The sequence below is a fragment of the Oryza brachyantha genome, chromosome 3 (assembly GCF_000231095.2).
Source record: "Oryza brachyantha chromosome 3, ObraRS2, whole genome shotgun sequence".
In the NCBI taxonomy this organism is placed as follows: Eukaryota; Viridiplantae; Streptophyta; class Magnoliopsida; order Poales; family Poaceae; genus Oryza; species Oryza brachyantha.
This window is the reverse complement of record NC_023165.2, coordinates 7,693,537-7,716,481: the sequence shown is the minus strand read 5'-3', so window position 1 is coordinate 7,716,481 and position 22,945 is coordinate 7,693,537. Positions and strand designations below refer to the sequence as shown.

Sequence of the window (22,945 nt, the reverse complement as noted above, 5' to 3'; positions counted from 1 at the left end):
CAAAACATTCCCATCGTGAATACAAGCACGTCAGGTCGTCAACGATGAGCTGAAGAAACAATTGAACACCAGCCGTAGGTTCAAGTATGGATTCAGCGGTGCAGAAAAGATTCGGATAAATAGGTGAAGCTCTGGAGGCTAGAGATAGTAGTTACCATTGTTCAACTAACTACTACAGTTTATAATTCGAGAATGGAACAAAACTGCTAGAACAATTCATCTAAACAATCAAAAAACAAAACAAAAACTTTGGCATTGAAAATGACAGGAGCACATACTTCCGTCAAAGGAGCCCCAGATCGCGAGCAAACCTTGCTTCCTACACAAATACTAAACCTGAAGCTAATTTCTCACTTTTCCATAGAAGCGACAATGCTTCATTATTTCAGCGGAACAGAGGTTCTATTCCAGTTGAATCCAGCAACACCAACGGTTCACACAAAATGTATAGGTGCCTCAGGATTCAGTGCCTGCAAATGAGCTAAACAGCCCACTTGATGATCTTGTTACCCCACAATTGCTTGACTGAGCTGTTCTCAAAATCTCTCACCAAATCTGAAGAAAACGGTTCCGGTACCAGCATTGTGATCTACAATGTACTCTCCTCTTACCAAGCCAAGCTTGATGCCAAGACCATATGATGACCCATGGCCAACACGTCGGAAGAATTCTGTGGGGTTCCCTTTCACATCCTTGGAACTCCCAAGGTCAGTGCCATGTTCAACAAATCCATACACATATGTGTTCCTTACAGGAATACGCAACTCACTAGCAACCTGCAGGAATTAAAAGGCATGAGTTACAAACAAAGCAAAGGCCACCATATGTTGCGAGTAGTTGTGATTGCATCCAGTTCTTTGTTTCAATTTTCTAAGGCATGATAATATATTCCAAATTTCCCTGTTAACACTCACCTCAAGAACATTCCTAGAAGCACCAAGTTCGCCCATACCATAGCCCCTAACTGAGTAAGGCCCTCCAAGTGTAAATGCATCATAGCTTGGCAGATCTCCTACACAGCCTGCATAATGACCATGAAGAACCAAAACAGCTGGAAGTGGCTTGCCAGCACCTTTCTCCTGCTTGTTTAAATTGACGAACTTTGTCAAAGTAAGCTGATGGCGGTTGAAGAGAGGGTTTTTGCTTCCGATGCCAAGACCTTGATCCAACTGCAGAGAGCAAAAGAAACAATCTCAAAGGATTTACATTAAAACAATAACTTGCGCAGACTTTAAAATTTGATTTACAAAGCAATTAAAATAGGCAAAAATAGTTGCTTTCTGTGACTGCAAGTATATAATAAAATGACAAGTACTATGTCTGAATCCTCAGTTTTATGCAATGTATGAAATCATCGAACTGAAAAATATCAATCAAATCATGGGGCTGCCTTGGTCCTTTCCAAATTTTTACACAACTAAGTGTACAGGTGATCCTAAAATTCTAAATCAGCTTTTGGATCCTGTAACCACAAAGGAAGAGATGAGTGTACCTGGAAAATACATCTGTCGCCAATAACTGCACCATTTACAAATTCTGTATTGTCTCTCGTTATATTAGCTTGCAGAAAAGCCATTCGATCTATACCAGTACCACTCAGGGTGGTGGGAGGTCCATCCATACTCAAGCCACCACTAGGCATTGCTCGAGAACCATGCGTGCAGATGCTGTTGGTTTCATCACGAGTTGTAATCTCCTCTACCACAAGCCCATATGTGAATTTGCTCTGGCGTGTGAAGCTCTGAGACCAAGAGCAGTTTCCTCATGTTACTATAGATAATTCTTGGAAATGACTTAGATACAGAATAAAGATGTAAAAGATCATATAAAATCTGTGCAAACCTCTGTTATGTTGGCTTTGAATCCAACTCTGTCAACCCAAACAGGTGGAGCTTCATCCATATTGGGGCCAGCAACAAAGACAGGGCTCAACTTCCTGGTATTGAAGCAGCTAGTTTTGAAGGTGCGGTTTTTACTACGGTCGTCCACACCATCCAGATAAGGATGGACATACTCAAGCTTGAACGAGAGATCGTCCTAAAGACATGAAAAGGCACACAGATGCATATGGAATGTCAGAAATCATAAGCGTTGTACTTGCCCAAAAAAAGTTGAGGTGGCCCAGAAAGTACTATTACGAATATGCTGCTCATATATAATACACATAGAATACATCACCAGTAATGAAACAAGCAATGTTTCTAAATGATGCTAGCAAACATGTAGTAGAGTTATTTTGGATTGTAATCGTTGTAAACTAGTAATTAATGACCACAGTTAAATGAATTTGACTAGAATAGGAAACATCCAAGTTCAACATTTTATGCAAGGCGTAATTGTTAACTAAAATATAATTCCTTCAGGGGGCTATCATAGACAGTTCTGAGAGTAGATTATCAAGTTTTGGTACAATAGTATGATATTATCATGAAATCATCAACATAGCATGACAGGGGTATGCTAAACATTGTTCCTCTGACAACTGATAGCACCATAGGACTTAGTTACGAACTGACCTGAGGGTTGAGGAGGTTGCTGGATGTAACAGAACCAACGATGGATCTGTTTAGACCATATATGTTCCGGTGCTCAAATGACACAGTTCCTCCAGGTTGAATGGATGCCTAACATAATTACCATCAGATATTGGTTGTATGGCAGGATTGGATTGATATTGTGATTTATTCATGATGTTGTTGAAATGTATATTCGAGATAGAATAAAAAGATGGCTGCACAGTAGGTAAATTACCAGGGTTGGTCGGCCTTCACGTCCAGGTACGATACTCCATTCTGTACTTACTTCGGCTGACTTCGGCTCTAATTCCTTAAGTTTAATTTCAACCACAATGCCCCCTTCTTTTGTTTCATCAGGGCGTGGATTCACCTCTATGTTGGAGAATAAAGCGAGTGAATTTATATTCTTCAGAGCTTGCTTCCCTGCTCCAATGTTGAAGATATGACCAGGTCGAAGCTGCAGGATATTAACAGAGGTACAAGTTAAATACTTTAGTCCTGAAAACACTAATATATCACACTCAGAATTAGAATGTTGTTTTTCTTCAAGACCCACATATGGACAACTAACCACTAACAGTGGCAAGAACCAAAAGCATGTAGCAAAACCTTTAACTTCAGGCTCTTTCTTGGCAAACAATCATCAAACCACATGTCATGAAAGGGGTACATGCCACTGCTCTTCTATATAATCAGGACGTCAATAAAATTGTACAGTGGCACTAAAACAATTCTGAGTTACAACGAGAATCCTAACTAATCCCAATGTGGCAGGGTATTCAGATCATCAGTTAAACTTTGTAAACACATAATATAGTTATTAGCCACAATATTTTTTTACAGGTATCGCTATGAGAAAAATCATAGAAATAACAACAAAAGTATACCCCATATTAATTATAGTGGTTAGTGGTATTCAGCATACCTGCTGTGGGAGCTCCCTGTCTATGATAGGAATCTGGGTATTCCCCTCAACAAAATTTCCAAGCTTATCCTGGAACTGGTACTCCACCTTGGTTATATCTCCCTCGACCACCTCGCACACAACCTCATTGGTGTTAAGATTTCCAAAGTTCACCACCTGAGCACACACGAACCCCTCATTGTGGTACCACTTCTGGACATGATCCCTGATCCTCTGAAGGAGCCTGGCGCTGACCTTCTCCTGCTTCTTCATCATTCCTAGGACCTCCCCGCGCACGTTTTCTGGCAATATGCACGGCTTGGCACCACGAACACGCTGCTGATAATCGCGTTCCTGCTTCCGGAGGTAGTCCATCTTCTCCCTCTCTGTCATGTCTTGGTCGAAGTCAACCTGGCCCGACTGCGACATTAGCCCCACATTGATGCACTTGAACTGCTTAGCAGCACTCCACACACTCTCAACAAAGGAGACGGTGAGGCCAAGCGTGCCATCGGGCTTGGCCTTCCCCTCGAGGTCGACCCTCTCGAACATGCCACACGAGACGAGTGTCTCGAGTTCCTTCAGAAGCTGCGACTTGGTGTACACGCCGCCGGGCTGCAGCGTCACCATCTCGAAAAAGGAATCCTCGGGCCCCGTGTATGCGCCGCCCCCTCCCGCGGCGCGGTCGAAGAACTTGAGCTCAGAGATCTTATACCGTTTCAGCCCGCTCAGCTTCGTCAGCGGGACGTTGATGTTGGCCGGGAGCCCGTGCGGGTCCCAATCCCCCGACGACTTCTCATCCGCGTGCGCCGCGCCGCCGGATAAGATCCGCGACCAGAACCCTTCGCCGCCACCGCCGGCACCACCACCTCCTCCTCCTCCGGCACCCCATCCACCCCCGAGGGGGCCCCCAGCGCCACCCCCAAACCCGCCGCCAGACGACGCGAGAAGGAACGCGCCAGAGGCCGCGGCGGTTATGGCGGAGGCGAGGGCGAGGGTCTTCGAGCCCTTGGGTTCGGATTTGGAGCTAGACGATGCGACGGCGAGGGGTTGGCCGTGGGGCTGCGAGTTGTGCCCCGAGGCGGCGGCTGACACGGAGGAGGAGCGCCCCCGCGCCCGGGCTCTCCGGGATGGGCCGGTGGCCAGAGGAGAGAAGAAGAGGCTCTGGGAGGTGAGCGCCATTGCGGCGGCCGCGAGGCTTCGGTCGTGCCGCCGGGGGGAGAATTGTGGGGGAGGAGGAGGAGGAGGAGGAGGCGGATGCGGGAAGAGGGGGGAGGGGCTTTTTCTCGTCTCGCTCTTGGGTAAGGGTTTTCCTCCCCCTATCTTTTCCACGTTCCACCGGCTTCGCGTGTTCTGGTTTGAGGGTTTAGCCGCGCCTTTGCGTGGCCGTGGAGGCGTGGTTGGAGCGTTGAACGCTTCTAAGCTCGATGTGGCTTTTTTTTCTTTTCTTTCTTTTATTTCACCTTTTCAATACTTTCTGCCATAGAATACCACAAATCTCCAAATCAAATATGTTTGTAAGTTCACGTGGACTCATAACTTGCAAGAAATATATATAGGCAGCTTTTGCGTGATATAACTAAATTGATATTATTTTTAGTGGATGTTTTAGTTGTATTCTATACTTATATATGTGAGCAAAAATTTTCGGTTTGATCCTAGTTAAAAAGGTGGAAAAAACATTGGCTTGATGGCAGGTTAGTAATGGATTGAGTTGGCATAGGTTAAGCAAGTTCATGCTTGACCCACTACTTGACTTCGCGCGTTAAACATATACCAGGTAGAGGTTGATGTGTAAAACTCTATGGGAATACGTTTGTTGGGTACAGTTATAAATAATACCATAATAAATAGCTAGGTAATTTAACAAATGGTAACCTAATTGATATGTTATAAAATTATCGTCAATGGCTCAAAGAACAATATGATTTATCAACGGGGTAGCATAATTTAATTTTATCAAAGTTTAAAACATTAAATGGGCCAGATATGAAATGGTACGAGAGATGAGAAAAAACAACCAAGTCATGTATGTTTGGTCAGGTAGAGGTTTACCCACGGATAAGATATCAAATCCGGTTCTTAACCACATGTTTCTTGAATCTCATGTGAGTGTGTCCACAAACAAGCTTGAATCCACGCCTAGGCCTATCAGGTGCAGTGCTCACGGATACCTGGGTCACTTGGCACAATCATCATTCCTATATGGCGATTTTGTCTTAAAGCATTTGTGTTGTGTTCTTTTAATATAATGCATAACATCTTGGTCTTTGCTTCAAACCTTGTTAATATTTATCATAAAACTAGGTTTTGGTTTCATTTTGGACATGGTTAAACCATGTGTGCTGGCGCTCCACCGACACACAGGTTTCTAGAAGATAAGGTACGGTCATTTCCCCCATTTACGCGCCTGGTTTGCTAAAAAAAGAATGTCATGCTCCTTTCCTCCATGCGGCATGTCTCCCTGGGCTGATGTGCAGCCCACGATAACACCACCTTTCGCTCCCCCCCCCCCAACATTACACTCTAACGATACTGTCATTGTTAAAAGTTGATACGAGATAAACCAAATAGAAAGAAAAAGAATAAATCATAAACTAACATGAAAGAATTGAGACTTTGTACCTAAATCTAAATTACAGCTCCATCAAAAGAGCATATCCAAAATTAAAACTTCATATATAAGTTATATCCTCACGGAAGTTGCTTCGTATGATACTTCCATAACTTATCTATGCTATTTTAAAAGATGCCAAGGGTGCCTAGCGGTGAATTTAGCACCACCACTATCACCAACTCTTTACATTTTGTGAAAAGAAAAAATTGACTGTATGACTAGAGGATCCACATGTTAACGGCTCCACCACTAGTTTCATATGTTTTCTTTAGAGAAAAAAGGACATAGAGCGCCCACATGTCAGCAATTATATATACAAAAAACGAGAGTTAATGTATACGTAAAGTGACAATAGTAAGTCCCTGAAAAAACATGTAACAATCGGACATAAATAGTTTAGCTATAAAATGAGTCTAGTTATGTACCCGGATAATGTATTGTGACTATAGACATGTTTTTTCTAAAATTATAATGGTACAGTTATAAATTTCTCTTTGAAATTTAGGGCGTGAAAAACATCTACAACTATGCTTCGCTCGTAGTCACATGTATGATTTGCTATAGTTACATTTTTTGTGTGGTGCGGCTTGATTAGGCCGCTTTGCAATATATAGAAGCTCAAGAACAAGCACTAGATTGAGCATACCATGACAATATATCTATTCCCTAATTATACATATGCGCTACCATCTTTATTAATATATGTAGTTACATCCACAATAGATTATAGTTACTTCTATACCATATGTCACTAGTATTTTTATTGTATATCTACATCAGTTGCATTAATTATAGGTAATTCTACATTATGCAATAGTTACCTAATGCATTACATGAAAATCAATTTCATGGGATGTTTATAGATATGTTCTCACTATAGCGAGGCTCTTGTAATTTCCTCATTCTATAAATTATGAATGATGTTATATAGGGGAAATTACACGTTAACCTATAATTACCCAACCATAACAAAAGTTTTCTCTTTAGACCAGTTAAAGTTACAATTTTGTTGGGATTAGACCAGTTTTGAGGTCACCAACTAGGGATGGACACGGACTGGTCCGTGGATAATTTGTGGCCGGCTCAAGTTACTTCAATTATTTCAACTAGAGTCGGCCACAGGTTATCCGCGGGGCCGGCCCCTGCCCATCCCTATCGCCATTCGCCAACGATGGCCACCCTATTGATGTTGGCGCTTCCTCCCACAACAGGGCAAACAACTTTGTCTGTAAAACATGAATGCATATATGAGTTTAAGGTGGTGTTTAGATTGAGAAAATTTTTGGGATAAGTGTCACGTCAAATGTTTGACCGGATGTTGGAAGGGGTTTTCGGACACGAATGAAAAAACGAATTTCACGGCTAGCCTAGAAACCGCGAGACGAATCTTTTGAGCCTAATTAATCTGTCATTAGCACATGGTGGTTACTGTAGCACTTATGACTAATCATGGGCTAATTAGGCTCAAAAGATTCGTCTCAAGATTTTTTCCATAACTTTGCAATTAGTTTTTTGGTTCATCTATATTTAATACTTTATTTAGGTGTCCAAAAGTTTGATGTGATGTTTTTGGAAAAAAAATTTAGAAACTAAACAAGGCCTAAGATTATGCTTAGTTGGCTTCAATTGCACCAAACCCTGAACCGAGTCATGAGAAGCGGTCTCCTTAGCTAATGGTATTGCGTCTCAAAATTGGTCACCTTTCCATCGATGTTCTGAAGATTCATTTATTTCTCGTGTGGATTCAAAGCATCAGTTGTTGGTTTTTGTTAGTAAGTAATTTCATCATTTATATCATTAGGTAGATATTGAAAACTTAGATATATTTTTTTCATAATTCAGACGCATCATGAGGCCATTGAACCAGCGAGACCACTACAGTGGTTAGCGTGACTAGACTAATATACCTTCCACGGTTACGGCTTGATTTCCTATTACAGCCCTGTTTTGGGGTTGATTTTGTAGCTAGCGTAAAAAAACGCAATAACATTATATATATATATATATATTAGCTATAAAAATTTAAAAAGTAGATTGATATGATTTTACTCTTTTATATTAAAAATTTTTAAAAATATAACATTTAATAGTTTGAGAAACATACGTGCGAAAAACAAAAATATGTAACCGACATAAGACCACGCCCGCATGTGTCAACCGTGAATAAGTATGATCTCAACCGCGTAGGTGATAAAATCATTGCATGCACTCAATAGATTATTTTCCCCTTTCTATACACGTGATTTATATACTCACACTGGAGGATTAACAGTTACTCATACAGGTTAATAACCCTCTCAAAAAACAAGTTGGCAACGTGGTATGTGTGCAACTACACCAACACGAGTGTCTACCAGCTCTCGACTGGCTGCAGATAATGCTGCAGCGACTGCACCGTCTTCCTGCCCCTGAGCTTCCGGAACGCGCCCAGTTCGATCTGCCGGATCCTCTCCCTGCTCACCCCCATCAGCTTCCCGGTGTCATGCAGGGTCCGCAGCCGGCCGTCGTCCATCCCGAACCTGTACCTGATCACCTGCCTCTCCCGCGGGCTCAGCCCGTCCAGCGCCATGTCCACGTCTTTCTTCATCAGCCACCGGTGCAGCATCTGCTCCGCCGTCTCCGCGCTCGTGTCCGGCGTGATCTCCTGCAATACATCGTATGCGATGATGGTTTGATTTCAGCAATTGGCCATGGATCAAATTATCGTAGTATGCTTCAGATAGCGCGGCAGCAAAGGGAGCAGACCTGATATGTCATGTCCGTGCACCCGACTTTGCCGGTGAGGGAAACGCTGTACTTTGGGAGGCTCATCGCCGCCTCGACGCGTCTGAGTGGCAGCCCGGTGTCGGATGCGATTTCTTCGTTGGTGGGTAGCCTCTTCAGCTGCCGGCGGAGCCGCCGTTGGCATTCCTTCACACGGGAACTTGCTTCAGCCATATGTGCCTACAATTAGAACAGTACGAGGAACCCGTGAGATGACAAGCAACTTCAGTGGTGAGCTCAATTCTATCATCATTGAAAAAGCGGAAGTTAGTTCATGAAGGAAGACATAACTGAAAACATTCATCGTTTCAGTTGATCGCTTGTTACATGATGCAAATAATAATCAATTGGGTTTGACTTCGGTGCATTTTATTGGTAGTATAATTTAATTATACCGTTGATTTATTTTTATTGAACGACTATGATTAAATTATACTACCAATAATATTAGGTGTAGTAAATATCGTCCTTTTTATTGTGATCTTTATTGTAAAAAAAACAAAATTATAAAATACCGCTAATCAAGTAATTAATAAAATACAAAAATACCCTTTTTCTCGGTAGTATAGTACTACTGGTAAAATGGACCGGAGAGTTGCCTCAATTGATTATGTTAAGACGAAACATAACTATCGCATGCCAATGACTGTGGCCACTCTCATCGATACCAATGTGCAGACATCAGCACCAAAATAATAAAACTACCAATTGCTTGGCCTAGTACCGATGGTTGCAAGTCTTTCGCGTGTTCTGAAGACGATGCATGACATTATGAAATGACTAAAAGTACAAGGAGCTAGGAGGTGAACATACTGGCAAACGGATTATTTGGGTTTGCTCTAAGACAGATTTGCGTATGGCTTGTTTGATCCACCAGTGGGAGTATGTGGAGAATCGAAAACCCTTTGAAGCATCAAACTTCTCAGCGCCTCGTACAAGGCCCTGTATTCCTTCCTACAGAAGATACAGAAAGAATTGTGAATTGTAAACGTAATTTTAAAAGGCTTATACTACCTAACTGTAGAAAAGTGCAAGCAAAATACCTGAATAAGATCAGAAAACTCCATTCCAGGGCCTTCAAACTCTCTAGCAATTGAGATTACAAGTCTCACATTAGACTTTACCATCGTGTTCTTGCAGTAAATTCCATAGTTCAGACGTTTTCGCAAAGCATTCTCGTCAGTTCCAGCTGCCTCTGCCCATTGGGAGAAGGTTGGTTCACCGCTGCTGTAGTGGGCAAGCTCCTTTTGTATAGCTTCCAGCTTCAGAAGATCCTGTGCCAATACATGGTAGGAGTAGTAATTATTAATTAACCATCCATATAAGCCTAAGTTGGTGGCAACAATAGATAACAGGCAGGAACCCATGGTGAAAATGGTGATGATAGAAGCAGCCAGTACTCTGTACTGATGATGACATGAACTAGAAGAAATTATATTGGGGCTACAAAAGCTACAGCGTTCAAAAATGATATTGGGACAAGAATTGCAAACAGCTTTCTAAAACTTTTCATCTTTAACTATTATATCAGTTTCATATTATTAGTTTTTCTAGCTCTCGATTAATATTTATATAAATACTAATAAATCTAGATACATATATAAAATATATTTATTGATTTAACGATGAATTTAGATAGTATCAAAACATTTTGTAATATAGAGCAGAGGGAGTAGATGATACCAAAACATTTTGTAATATTAGAGCAATATTCACCTTGAATGTTAGTGGGCAACCTAGGGTACTGTAGATGATACCAAAACATGCTTCCTAAAATTTGCATGCATAAGCATAACACCACAAAGGCACTTCAATTTGATAGCCTCACCTGAATGCCTTGTGAGAACTCAACTTCTTGCTTTGCTGTCAGGAGCCTCCGGCCGGTCATCTTATAGAAGCAGCCCAGAGGACTCCGGCAACCTTTCAACCTCTTCTTCCTCGAGGAGGCCGCGACGGAATTCCGGCAGCTGAACGATTTAGCCGACTTCATCGCCGCCCTCACCCTCCGAGCTCTTCTCTCGGACTGGCGCACCGATTTGACGGCCACTCCCTGGATGCACTGCTCATCGTCATCTATCTCGGATTCATCGCTGAAGATACTGGAGAACCCCGCATCCTCCGCGTACCTCGCCCTCGACCCCACCTCGGCGCGGAGGATCTCTCTGGCCAAGTAGTTGTCCTCCGTGTCGCACGTAGTGACGAAGTCCGGCCGGTGCCGTTGGTCGGTTTGCGCCATTCGGGCGACCTCTCCGGCGACCTCCGCTGCCGCCCTTGCCAGAGCGACGGCCTCCGCCGCTGCAGCCGCCACCACGGCGTCTTGGTTGAGAATCGCCTCACCGAAACCTCCCTGACAATCAATGCAATCCAAAAGAAGATTGAGGCCATGAATCCTAGTGCGCCGCGGCAAGATTTGTTCCAAGTAAACAGGGCATGGTCGTGGAACCATTATCCCAGAACACGTGAAAAGACGTTACCGGAAGAGCCGAGCTAGGATGAGGCGGCAGCGCGACGGCTCCGGCGGCCAAGGACTCCGAGATCTCGGCCTCCACCAACGTCGTGGTGGACACCGCACAGTAGAGTCTAACGGCACGGAATCCACCGCTTCCGCCACCGCCGGCGGTGTGCTCCCGGAACGCCGGCGACGCCGCGCGGGTGGAAGGGGGCCACTTGAACTGCGGCGCGAGGCACGCCATCGGCAAAACTCAAATGCGCGACGTGTCCTCACGGGGGGCTGCCTTCTTCTAGGTAGCTAGCAAGTCAGCTCCGGCTGCCGCGGGCGGTAACGGTAGAAGCAGAACGCATGGCGGGGTAGGGGCGCGGTGAGGTGTGCGTGGCTGCACGCGGGGGTGGGAAGAAGCGGGAGAGCCGGAGAGGAGAGTGCACGGGATGACGGAATGACGGGAAGGAAGGAAGAGAGAGCAAGCGGATAAGAGCGGTGGGGTCGGGAGCGTGCGGAAAGGGAGGCGGCCAGGCCACCTCCGTGAACCGCGACAGCGGGGCAGGGGCAGCGCCATGGGCCGGACTGGTAAAGATTGGATTTTTTATTCTTGTCAAGAACGCGGATGCGGCCCATTGAACGCCACTGAACAAATTTCCTCGCCAGTTGCCGTGTATTTTCCCCTGGGCACATCGAACGCCGGAGCTGAAGACCCACTTGTTCCTCCGGAGCTCTCCTCTCCTCTAGAGATGGCAATGGGACCTGTGACCCGAGATCCAATAGATATTTACTTCATTAGGCTATGGATATGAGCAAAATATATTATCCATGGGTAAGTAATTGGACAAATACTTTCACCCGATGGATACGCAGGTATAGAAACGTTCTTATGATGCCTATACCCGTTTACCCATGGGTAATAAATACACGTAAGTTTAAATACATGTCATGGCCTAATATCATATTAGTCTAGCCTAATTAACCAAAACCACAGGTATTTAAATCATCCATACATTTTTCACCACACTACATGAATGTGTGATGTCCTAAGTATCTAGCATATATGCATATACTATATGGAAACTGTGATATTTAGATTGTTTTGAACTTTTGTGGGTATATGGGTAACCCAACGGGTAAAGTTTACCCAAGCGGGTATGGGTATGGGGAAAATTTTTTACCCACGTGTAACATACTAGAAAATTTAGGGTAAAATTTGCGAAATTATTTAAAAAAGTTTCGTTCTTTATTCGTTGAGTTGTAACTTCTAAACTCTCCTATCTTTCTCTTTTATCTTTTCATCCGTCACCATCTACTCTAATATTTACCGTCAAATTCAAATTCTTCCACGATACTCCGATATCAAATCGGCGTCATCAAAATCTCGAGCCATACACATCTACTCAAAATAGCTTCAACCACAGCTCTCATATTCATATTTTATCCAAATATCTCAAATATTTCAAACCTATATCAAACTAAAGTACCGAGTTTATCGATTTCAGAGTATCCGTCAATATTACACGAACCGTTATTCCGGTCACCATCTAAATTCTTTCCAAATTTTTAAACGTTGCCTAATTTGTTTTAGACAAAATTTATCCATCCGATTCATCTAATCCAGCCAGCCAGCCAGCCAGCCAGCCATCTGTTCCTTTCTTTTCTTTGCTCTGCCGGCTGTCTCGCGCAAGCACGAAGCCACCGTCGCCGCCCACCGTTCGGCCGGCCACGCAGCTGCTTGAGCCACATCGACGTCCACGCGTCGATCTACCAAGCCCCTCTTACTGCGTTGTTATCTTACCACCGCCTCTGCTGCCAGCGAACCCGAGCTTTGCCTCTGTCGGTGTGCAACCGACGTTGTCGTCGTCCTAAAATTTCTCCACGCAGGTGCTTCGCCCAGCCACATCATCTTCTATGCCCGCCACCCTGAGCCAAACAAACTGCAAGTGAAGCCTTTTTCCCTGCTCAAACTCTTCGGCCAAAACTCGCCGCCGCCACCGTTAGCATCCATCCTCCTCCCCGGTCCATTTCGCCGGCCGTCGCCAACAGAGAAGAAGGTCGTCGAGGCCTGCTCCACCTTTCCCCTGAACCCACGCCGCCTCCCATGGCTGAAATCATCACCGAAGGGCTCAAGTTCGCCGGAGTTGAGGTTTTGGCCGTCGGCGTTCGCCGTAAAATTCGTCGCCCCGCTGCCCCATCCATGAAATTGACGGTAAAAATGAAATCTTTGTGTTCTCCTTCCCCTTTCCCCTCACTTACCCCATTAAATTTGTCGCCGAAATCACGCCGGCGCTAATGCCGCCGCCGCTGCTCTGTTCGCCGCCGTTGGGCTGCACGGCGTCCAGCCGGCCTGCGCCTCCCCGTGCCCAGCCGCCGGCGCCAATATCTCTGCCTCCCTCCGTAGAATCTCCCCAGTCACCGCGACCGCACGCGGAGTCGCCGGAGCGCTGCCGCCGCGGCAGCCCCGCCGCCTACTGCCGGCCGTCGTCGCCAGGCTCGCCGGCCGCCTCCCAGCCGCCGTCGCTCCATGGGACGGGGTCGCCCGGACCCCTAGGTCACGGATCCGGCGTTCCCTTGGCCGGATTTGGTCTCCCCCTTGCTGCCGGCGCCTTCCATGGCCAGCCACCTCCCTGCGAACGAAACGAGAAAGAAAGAACGAAGGGAGCAGAAAGAAAGAAGGAGAAAAGAGAAAAGGAAAAAAAAAAGAAAAGAGAGGAGGGAAAATAAAGGAGAAGAAAAGAAAAGAAAATTAAAAAAAATAAGAGAAGGAGAAAATAAAAATAATTGAAGTTCATACTAATTTTTTTCTATTCAAAATAAATCCAAAAATTATTTTCTTTGATTTAAATAATTTCTTTGACCTTCAAATCTCGGATTTAAAATCTGAAACCATCATCTTGAGTCATTCCAAATTTCACGTAGATATTTTCGTCGCCATCCGAAACTTCGAAGTCAAAACCAAGTCAAAACCTAATTTTGATCTTATGGTTTATTATTCTTTTAGTATCTTGAATCTATTTAAATTTTCATCCAACCCTTGATCTGATAAACTCTTGTGGCTAACTGTCTTTATCTATCTAAATTATATTACCCAGATCTATAGCTCACCCTAAAATATCAATGTCATTCAGAGCATCGAGTTCATATCATCCATTTCGATCCGACATCATTTGATTCCTAAATTATTTTGTTCTTATACACCAAATCGCATATAATTCGAACTATTGATTTAATTCAATAACTCAGCAGTCTATCATCATTGGCTAATCATTCCTTTGATTTGAGCCAACCATACTTGATCCATTTATTCCCTTCCAATACCTATTTTAATTTTAAATAGGTATGCAATTCACACGGTTAATCTTGTTTCCAATTTAATCATCTATAACCCTCACCAACTATAAACCCATTTATATTCCTTTATCCTTGTCTGTCCATGACAATATTTTGGATTAAACACCAAGTTTGTCCGCTGTTTAACACATGAGATCCTTCACTCATCTTATAAATCCACATATGATCATAGTACAATCATCCCAGCCTATAACCCTAGCCTCTGTTATCATCATTTGCATTTATAAGCCCTAAACCATATCTATTCGGACTTTTAACCCTAATCATATTCTTCAAAACAACCAGAGCCTATTCAAATTCACCCATCTGTCAATTTGTTACGATATCTTTTAGAACCACCGCTTCAAGCTATCATAAGACCATGCCATCACGACTAACACATTGATTCAGTTATCGACAGTCTCCTGACTCCAAGCCTACATTGTTTATCATAAAATAACCTCCTCAGACTTATCGTTTTCTCTTTCGACACACTACCATATAGCCTTCCCATTTATAGTTTAAACTCTTATTCCTATCAAGCTTAACAAGCCCTAAACTTCAACCAGCCACTGTCTATCTGTATTTTCTTCAAATTTCAACCTTCGTCCCGAGTTATACTCAGATTTCCATTTATGTGGTATTTAAATCAATCCCACATTATACAAAGCCACATAAAATCATAACGCAATTCCTTGATATCACTCACTTTCGATATCTATCATCTACCACTCTAATTCTAGATCGTAACCATCTAGCTATACCATCATGATGTTAATCCTAGATCAGTCTAAAAGCCTTCCAAATCTCTCCAATCACCTATTCAGCTGTTATCTCTCTTAAGCTAGCTTCAACTTCTGTTGTTATTTTATCGTTTATTTATAGTTTTTAGTTTTATGGTTTTGTTTATTGCTTGTTCTTGTGTGCGTGCGCTAGATCGTGTGGAAGAAAAGTCTATCAAACCGTTGCAGGAGCTGACGTGGACCCAAACGACTGCGTTGAAGCTCCTAGAAAACCACGTATTGCAAGGCAAGTCACGAAACCATCCTTTGATCATCTTGAGAACATAAGTAGAGAACCACTTAGTTATTTTATGCATTATTTACTTGCAAAGTTATTTTGGGTATTCTTACTTTCAAATAACCATGTTACATTAGTTATCGCCCTGTACTTAATTTACTATTATTGTCGATACCATAAACCATCGTACCCTATTCCCTGATAACCTAGGTATAGGATGAACACTTCATCATATATTAATATTATAGTGGATAATACCACTAAACTTCTACACACATATATCTGTTTTGCCCGTCGTCACCTGATGATGCTATCGGGCTGTATAAGATATTGTTTTGATATAGATCACCCGCCTTGAGTGATGTAGAAGGTGACTCCGAGTGAAGGTTGATGTTGTGGAAATTATGACATGTATTATTGTATGTATATGCTGTGTTAATTTAATTGCTTTCCCGGATATAAGGATAAAAACCCTCTTATGCCATGGAAAGTGATATAGTTCGCGCCCATCCACAGGACCAAGTAATCGGACTTAACCTAGTACGTGGTCCCACTATATGAACGACTGTTAGAGGCTCAAGGAGTATATAGGAGTGGACATGTGTAAGAGGCCGCGGGCCAAGTTGACATGATCTCACAACAGTGGTACCCGTGAAAGCAGCGACCCTACTATGTCTTGCTTGTGGCCAAGCGAGTGCCCGACTGCTAGGACGAACGATATCCCACTGGGCGGTACTAGTAGTAAGTGGGACTAATGAATGGTTCTGTTGTCTCGACTCTGATCCAGTCGTGATATTGTGTGGGTAACGCTGGGCAGACGCTGCAAAGTCGTATTGTATTCGAATACGCCGTTCTCCCGGTTAATGGAGATGTGTCATTGGGTAATTCCTATTTCTTATGGTATGAGTAGATTTTATAATTAAAATTTTGATTGGAATAAGATGAGAATGATGGTGATTAATATTGCTACGTTTTAACTATCGATTTATAAATGTTTGCAAATAAACTGTTTACCAAAATAGGGAAAAACTACTTATAATAGGTTTGTTATCGACCCTTCTTGGTAAACCCTATATCCTTGTACTACTTGCATGTATTCTACTTGTATCTCTTGGATCATGGTTTGCTAGGTACGTTTGTACTCACCCCTTGCATAAAATGTGGTTCAGAAGAGCAGGTCTTCATCAAGGTTGCTCGTGTTAGGGTAGCTCCCTTCGCTCAGGCTTGCCTGTGGTGTTGTTGGGTCTTCTGCTTACTGCTTGGGTGGTCTTTTCAAAAGCTAGGCCGACGTGCCATATTTCCGCTGCTTAGTAAGTATTCTTCGTTGAGCTTGTGCTTTTATACATTTTCTGTGCCCAGCTGCATCCTGGACAGTTGGGCATGTGGGATTCCTGTTTATTTCAGGTTCATCCCCACACCATGACGGGTATGGTTATTTTAATGGTACGAAATTTTACTAGTGAGTATGGGTATGGGATAGCAATACCTGATGGGTATTTACCCGTTGTCATCCCTACTCTCCTCGCCAGAGACGCAGAGCGTGGCAGTGCTCCCAGCTGCAAGAAAAAGATGCAATGTGTAGATGGCATTCACACTAATAATAGTGCGATGTTTGTACGTTACATATGATGTGACAAGTGAGCAACGTAAAAAGAGAGAAATAAACTAAGTTCCTAAATTTTTTTTCCAAAAACATCCTATCGAATCTTTGGACACATAAATAAAACATTAAATATATATGAACATTAAAACTAATTACACAGTTACGGAGGAAATCGTTTGACAATTCTTTTGAGCCTAATTAGGACATGATTAGCCATAAGTGCTAAACAAACATGTGCTAATGACGAATTAATTAGACTCAACAGATTCGTCTCGCGGTTTTTAGGCGGAATCTGAAATTTGTTTTTCATTGGTATCCGAAAACCCCTTCCGATATCCGGTCAAACGTTCGATATGACCCCTTTAGCAAAAATTTTTGCCAACTAAACAACCCCTAAGAACATTCATAGTGCAACTAATTTTATTCATGTGGTTGCCAAATAATGTGACAAGTAAGCAACGAAGAAAGAGAAAGAAACTAAGGTGGTGTTTAGATTGAGAAAATTTTTGGGAGAAGTGTCACATCAAACGTTTGACCGGATGTCGGAAGGGGTTTTCGGACACGAATGAAAAAACGAATTTCACGGCTAGCCTAGAAACTGCGAGACGAATCTTTTGAGCCTAATTAATCCGTCATTACCACATGTTGGTTACTGTAGCACTTATGGCTAATCATGGGCTAATTAGGCTCAAAAGATTCGTGTCAAGATTTCTTCCATAACCGTGCAATTAGTTTTTTTGGTTCATCTATGTTTAATGCTTTATTTAGGTGTCCAAAAATTCGATGTAATGTTTTTGGAAAAAAAAATTTAGGAACTAAACAAGGCCTAAGAACATTCGCACTGCAAGCGGCCTTAGTCATGTGATCTCACACGCCACATAGGCTGAGTTAACTTGTTTAAAAAAATCATGTTTTATGGTGCAAGTGTCTTCAACCATATCTTATATTTTGCATGTCAACCCTTAACATTTTTCAAGTTAGTCCTTAGATTTTCTTATTTTATTTAGAAGTCCAAAATTTTATGCGTTAAACCCTGTAACCTAGATTTATTATATATTTCAATCCATACCCTCACTGACAGCTGTAACCTATTCCCTCCACTTTCCTCCAGCCACAGATCGGGCAACAATCGACACCCTCCCTCCCCTCCATCACGGCGGCCTAGAAGAAGAGGCTGGCGACAACACTATTGCGGGGCATATCGGGCGATGGCGGCGGCAGCAGATCGGATAGCACGTTATCGAGCGACGACGGCGGAGATCGGGCAACGGCAACGAAGCTCGGGCAACGGCAACGAAGCTCGGGCGGACACGAAAGATCTCGGGCGATGGTTGGACAGCGCGACGCGGAGCTCCAGCAACCTGGATCTTGGAGCACGGTGCGGGTTCGACGGGCGGCGACGAGGATGGAGCTCGATGAGGTTACGCGAAGGTGGTGGTGAATTGTGTGCCCGCGTTGAGGCATGTAGAGGTGGAGCCCCAATCTCTATAGCGTGGTTCCCCGTCGTGCCTTTGTGGTACTCACTATCAAGCTCGGGCGCTCTGGAGAAGACGCGAGTGGCCTCCTCAAACTACTCGCCCTGTGCTCTCTCTTCTCCACGGTGGTTGATAGCGGGCGTGGCACGGTGAGACACTTGACACGTCCACTGCATTGTGAATGTCCTAAGACATGTTACATAACCCTTAAGACATGATGAGAAGTGAGTAACATTAAATTTAAATATAAATTAATAGTGTTTGTATTATAAGTGGTATTTAATACTAGTTTTTCGGAACATGGATAATACAGAAATCATGACTAGTATCTTATGTTTGAGGATATAAAAAATCATAACCAGTGTCTTTGCATTAGGATTAATCTAATATCATTCAGTGTGAGCTTAGGACAGCTTTAACGTATAATCCAAGAACACAAGCTATCGTCTGCCCATAGCAGATGGTGTTATCTTATACTACCTCCGTCCGTTTTATATTGTAAGACATTCCAGCTTTGCTAAAATTTATCAATTGGTATATAATTTATATATTTGTCTAGATTCATTAGCATCCATATGAATATAGACAAGGCTAGAAAGTCTTACATTATAAAACGGAGAGAGTTATTTTGCTCCAATGTTTAACAAAAGTTTAGTACCATATTGCATGGTGATAATAGGGCTCTCATCATTTTGCTTTTTGGAGGAATAAGTGAAAACACGTTTTTAAACGAAAAATAATTTGCAGGTAAAACTTTTATACATGTGTCCATAGCGACTCAAAAGCAAAATGTGTAAAACAAACCATGATGAAAAAACCACAAAATCAAGTTCAAAATTAAGTTCTAAAATTTAAATTTTGTTTATAAGCAGTTGCAACTGCGAAATGATGGAGCCCTAGGAATAAAACACTCATATATATATATATATATATATATATATATATATATATATATATATATATAAAATTGTATGCAGGACTGTTTCACTCTAACAACTCAATGGTTCAAATTAAATGTTGTTGTTAAAATAAATTGTTTATTCTTAACACTAAGTGCCAAAGTAAGCCACATGTGCGTGTAGTTTCTAGACTAGTAGCGGGACTCCAATATATCGGACCGTTTCAGTTGTTTCTTTTTTCTCTCCGTGCACCTTCTTATCAAGTACACTGCGCAGCCTCGCAACTTGGAGGACAAAGCTATCCTCTATGACCGCGTTCGGCGATAGATATGTTATTCGGCGTGGAAAACAGTAATAGATTAGTATTTATAAATAAGTGATAAATAGATTACTTAATTTTTTAACTTTTTAAGTAACTTTTTATAGAAAATTTTTATAAAAAACATAATGTTTAGCCGTTTAGCGGTCGGAAAGTGTACGCGCGAAAAACGAGGGAACCAGGTTAGTACGAGGGTATTGCGGAGCACAGCCTACTTTGATACTGTACACTATCCCGTAACGGATGATGTATTATACACGGCTATACGCGAAACAACATCTGTCATGACCAAATATTTTGGCTTATCATGTGGAGAGTACATCTGTCGTGACCAAATATTTTGGCTTATCACGTGGAGAGGACAAAATAACAAAAAGAATCTTGAGGGAAAAAAGAAAGCTACAAATAACTCCAACGAACTCTAATAAAACCAGTTGTTAAATATAGTTCAGTCAAGGAACATACAATGTCCCTTTATTCTCAATAATATATAGTATTTTTTTAAGGTCCACCTCTAAACGTACTGCCAAATTCTTAAACTGTACTAGTAAAACACACAAGAAGGTGCACCTTACTTGTTACTTAAGGGTGTGTTTGGCTGGTGGTCAAGGTGGAATGGGATATAACTATTTATATTTTAGAGATATGGTGATCCAGATTTATGTTTGGTTGGATGGATAGGACGATCCAAAATTTTGTTTGGTGGGATGGATGAGATGAGCATATTTAATTACTAATAAATACTAATATTAATTAATCAACATAAATATTATCCTAATTAGTACAAATTAACAATGAAATATATCTATCATCATTAATTAACACTAATTTAAACTTGTTAACTATTAATTAATAACAAAACACACTAATTATCACTAAACAATCACTAATGAACATCGTTAATGAAAATGGATGAGCTCATCCAGCCAATTTAGTCGGATGGAATATTTCTCTCCTGGGTCACCCTATCCAGCTTCGTCCGCGAACCAAACATATTAAATAATTGAACGGTTATCTCCCATCCAAGAAAATTCAGCCAACCAAACACACCCTAAAGCTGCGGGGTGGGCGCCTCCAAAAATGACCAATGGCATAAACATATATGAAACGAAAAACTAATTGTACAGTTATGTGAGAAATCGTGAGACGAATCTTTTGAGCCTAATTAATTTATGATTAGCCATAAATACTACGGTACTCACATGCGCTAATAATGAATTAATTAGGTTTAAAAGATACATCCCACGGTTTACAAAATTTTCGTTTCACCGGCTAAACACTCCCAAAGTTTGTAACAGGTAGAAGCAGTGAAGTACAGTACTAATTTTTTTCCGATCGGAAGCGGTTGCGTGAAGGTAGCGAAGAATCGGCACCGCCCACGAGTTGAAGCCAAACCCGGAACGAAGCACGCACTGGTCCCTCCCCACCGTCCACGCCACGGGCCATCTCCTCCGACAAACGCGGCCGCCCTCTCCTCGCGCACCGCTCGTTTATAAGCTCTTCGCGCTCCTCCCATGCACGCATGATTTGTTTCCCGCCGCACGAGTCCACCACCGAGGACGACGAACAGGCCGGGCCCGACGCGAGTCGCCACAGTTGAGGGGGTGGAGAGAGCGGCGAGTCCACGCGCGCGCCGATGGAGATGAAGCGGTCCGCCGACTCTGACAGGAAGAAGCGCCCGCCGAGCCGGCTCCAGAAGCACGCCCCCGCGACGCTGCGGCTCGAGCCGCCCGCCGCCCCGTCGCCCACCGGCGCGTGGGGCGACGGAAGGACGCCGATACCGCTCCTGTCCCCGCTCGTCGTGTCGCCGTCGGTGGCGTGGGAGGCGGCCGACCAGCAGGCCGGGGCGCCCAGGAGGGAGGGCGGCTTGCAGCTGCAGCAGCAGCAGCAGGGTCGGGAAGGCAGCGGCGCCGCACGTGCGCACGGATGCAGCAACGGGGACCGCCAGGCGGATGACGCGGCGAAGGCCCCCGCGCCCTGCGGTGGTGGGTGGCGGCACCCGGCGCTTCCGACGCCGGTGGCGGAGCCGGCGTCCCTGCTGCCGTTCTTCCAGTCGCAGTGCGCGCTCGAGGTGCACAACGCGCAGCAATGAGGATCGAAGAGCGCTCGCCGCCGTTTCCTCTCCCATTTGTAGCTTTGTCCTGTATAAATCGGATCGCCATCCCTTGTGTGTACGCCAACTTGGCGGTCATTTTGATCAGTTCGATCGATGGCACGATGGGATTGTTGTTCTCTCTGAAAAGGGCTTGTCACTGCACCAATTATGGCATATTAGTTAGTCGTTGACGACTGCTAATTTGATGTAATAAATCACAGTCATTGACATGCAGATAACACTCTCTTGATCTGTTGTCTTCACGATTGCCATCACTGCTGCTGCTGCTGGTGCAATCTCACGAGATCCACGATGACATCGTACATTCGTACAATAGCCATCAGCACATCACGCAGAAGCCCTGAGAAAGTTTCCAACTGATAGCTGGTTGGCCAGTTCTTGTCTCAGCAGCAAAAGAGTACAAGTCCACTCGAGGACTCTAAACTTAAAATCGAGTTTTTTTCCCTTTAACCGAAATACTAGAAATATATACCCTTAAATTCGGATAATTCGTAGACTTCTTAATAACATTGACTTATGTTTTGACTGATTTTACTGATATGACGACAAGTGGGTTCCATGTGTCAGGCTATTTTAATTTTTCCTCTCCTCTTCTTTTCCTTTCCCTTATCTCCCATCACTCTCGTGCTCTCATCTCTCTCTCTTCTTTCTTCAATTTTTTCTCTTCTCTCCCGGCGCACCTGGCCGCACGCTAGAGGCGCAACATGCGGCGGTCCACGTAGGTGGCGTGCGATGGTTCTCGGCGGGGAAGACGACGACCTATGCAGCGCCCGGGTGGGCGTTGAGCTGTCACCGCCGTCGCCCACCATCCGCAACCCATCACCACCGCCCGCCGATGCCATCACACCTGCCATCTCCACCATATCACTGCCACCCGCCGCCGCCAACCATCCCAACCCCATCTTGTTGGTCGATGCCCCCACCCCTAGCCCGCCGCAATGAC

At 43.6% G+C, this 22,945-nt stretch overlaps 3 protein-coding genes across 3 annotated transcripts; 1 reads left to right on the top strand and 2 right to left on the bottom strand.

Moving 5' to 3' along the window:
- Positions 1–99: 99 nt before the first annotated feature.
- Positions 100–4,761, bottom strand: LOC102708974 (protein TOC75, chloroplastic). The gene is made up of 7 exons (XM_006649768.3): positions 3,442–4,761; positions 2,752–2,973; positions 2,517–2,624; positions 1,843–2,037; positions 1,493–1,741; positions 915–1,169; positions 100–776 (listed from the first exon to the last, which is right to left on the bottom strand). The coding sequence occupies exons 1-7, from the start codon at positions 4,600–4,602 to the stop codon at positions 537–539; spliced, it is 2,430 nt and encodes an 809-aa protein (XP_006649831.2). The 5' UTR covers positions 4,603–4,761; the 3' UTR covers positions 100–536.
- A 3,434-nt stretch (positions 4,762–8,195) lies between these two features.
- LOC102705993 (RNA polymerase sigma factor sigB-like) lies at positions 8,196–11,683 on the bottom strand. Its single transcript, XM_006651184.3, has 6 exons — positions 11,275–11,683; positions 10,629–11,147; positions 9,844–10,074; positions 9,614–9,754; positions 8,783–8,980; positions 8,196–8,681 (listed from the first exon to the last, which is right to left on the bottom strand). Exons 1-6 carry the CDS (start codon positions 11,491–11,493, stop codon positions 8,388–8,390), a joined length of 1,602 nt encoding a protein of 533 aa, XP_006651247.2. The 5' UTR covers positions 11,494–11,683; the 3' UTR covers positions 8,196–8,387.
- Positions 11,684–21,305: 9,622 nt separating this feature from the next.
- LOC121053948 lies at positions 21,306–22,247 on the top strand. The gene has a single exon (XM_040522626.1). It carries the CDS (start codon positions 21,523–21,525, stop codon positions 21,976–21,978), a length of 456 nt encoding a protein of 151 aa, XP_040378560.1. The 5' UTR covers positions 21,306–21,522; the 3' UTR covers positions 21,979–22,247.
- The last annotated feature ends 698 nt before the right edge of the window (positions 22,248–22,945 follow it).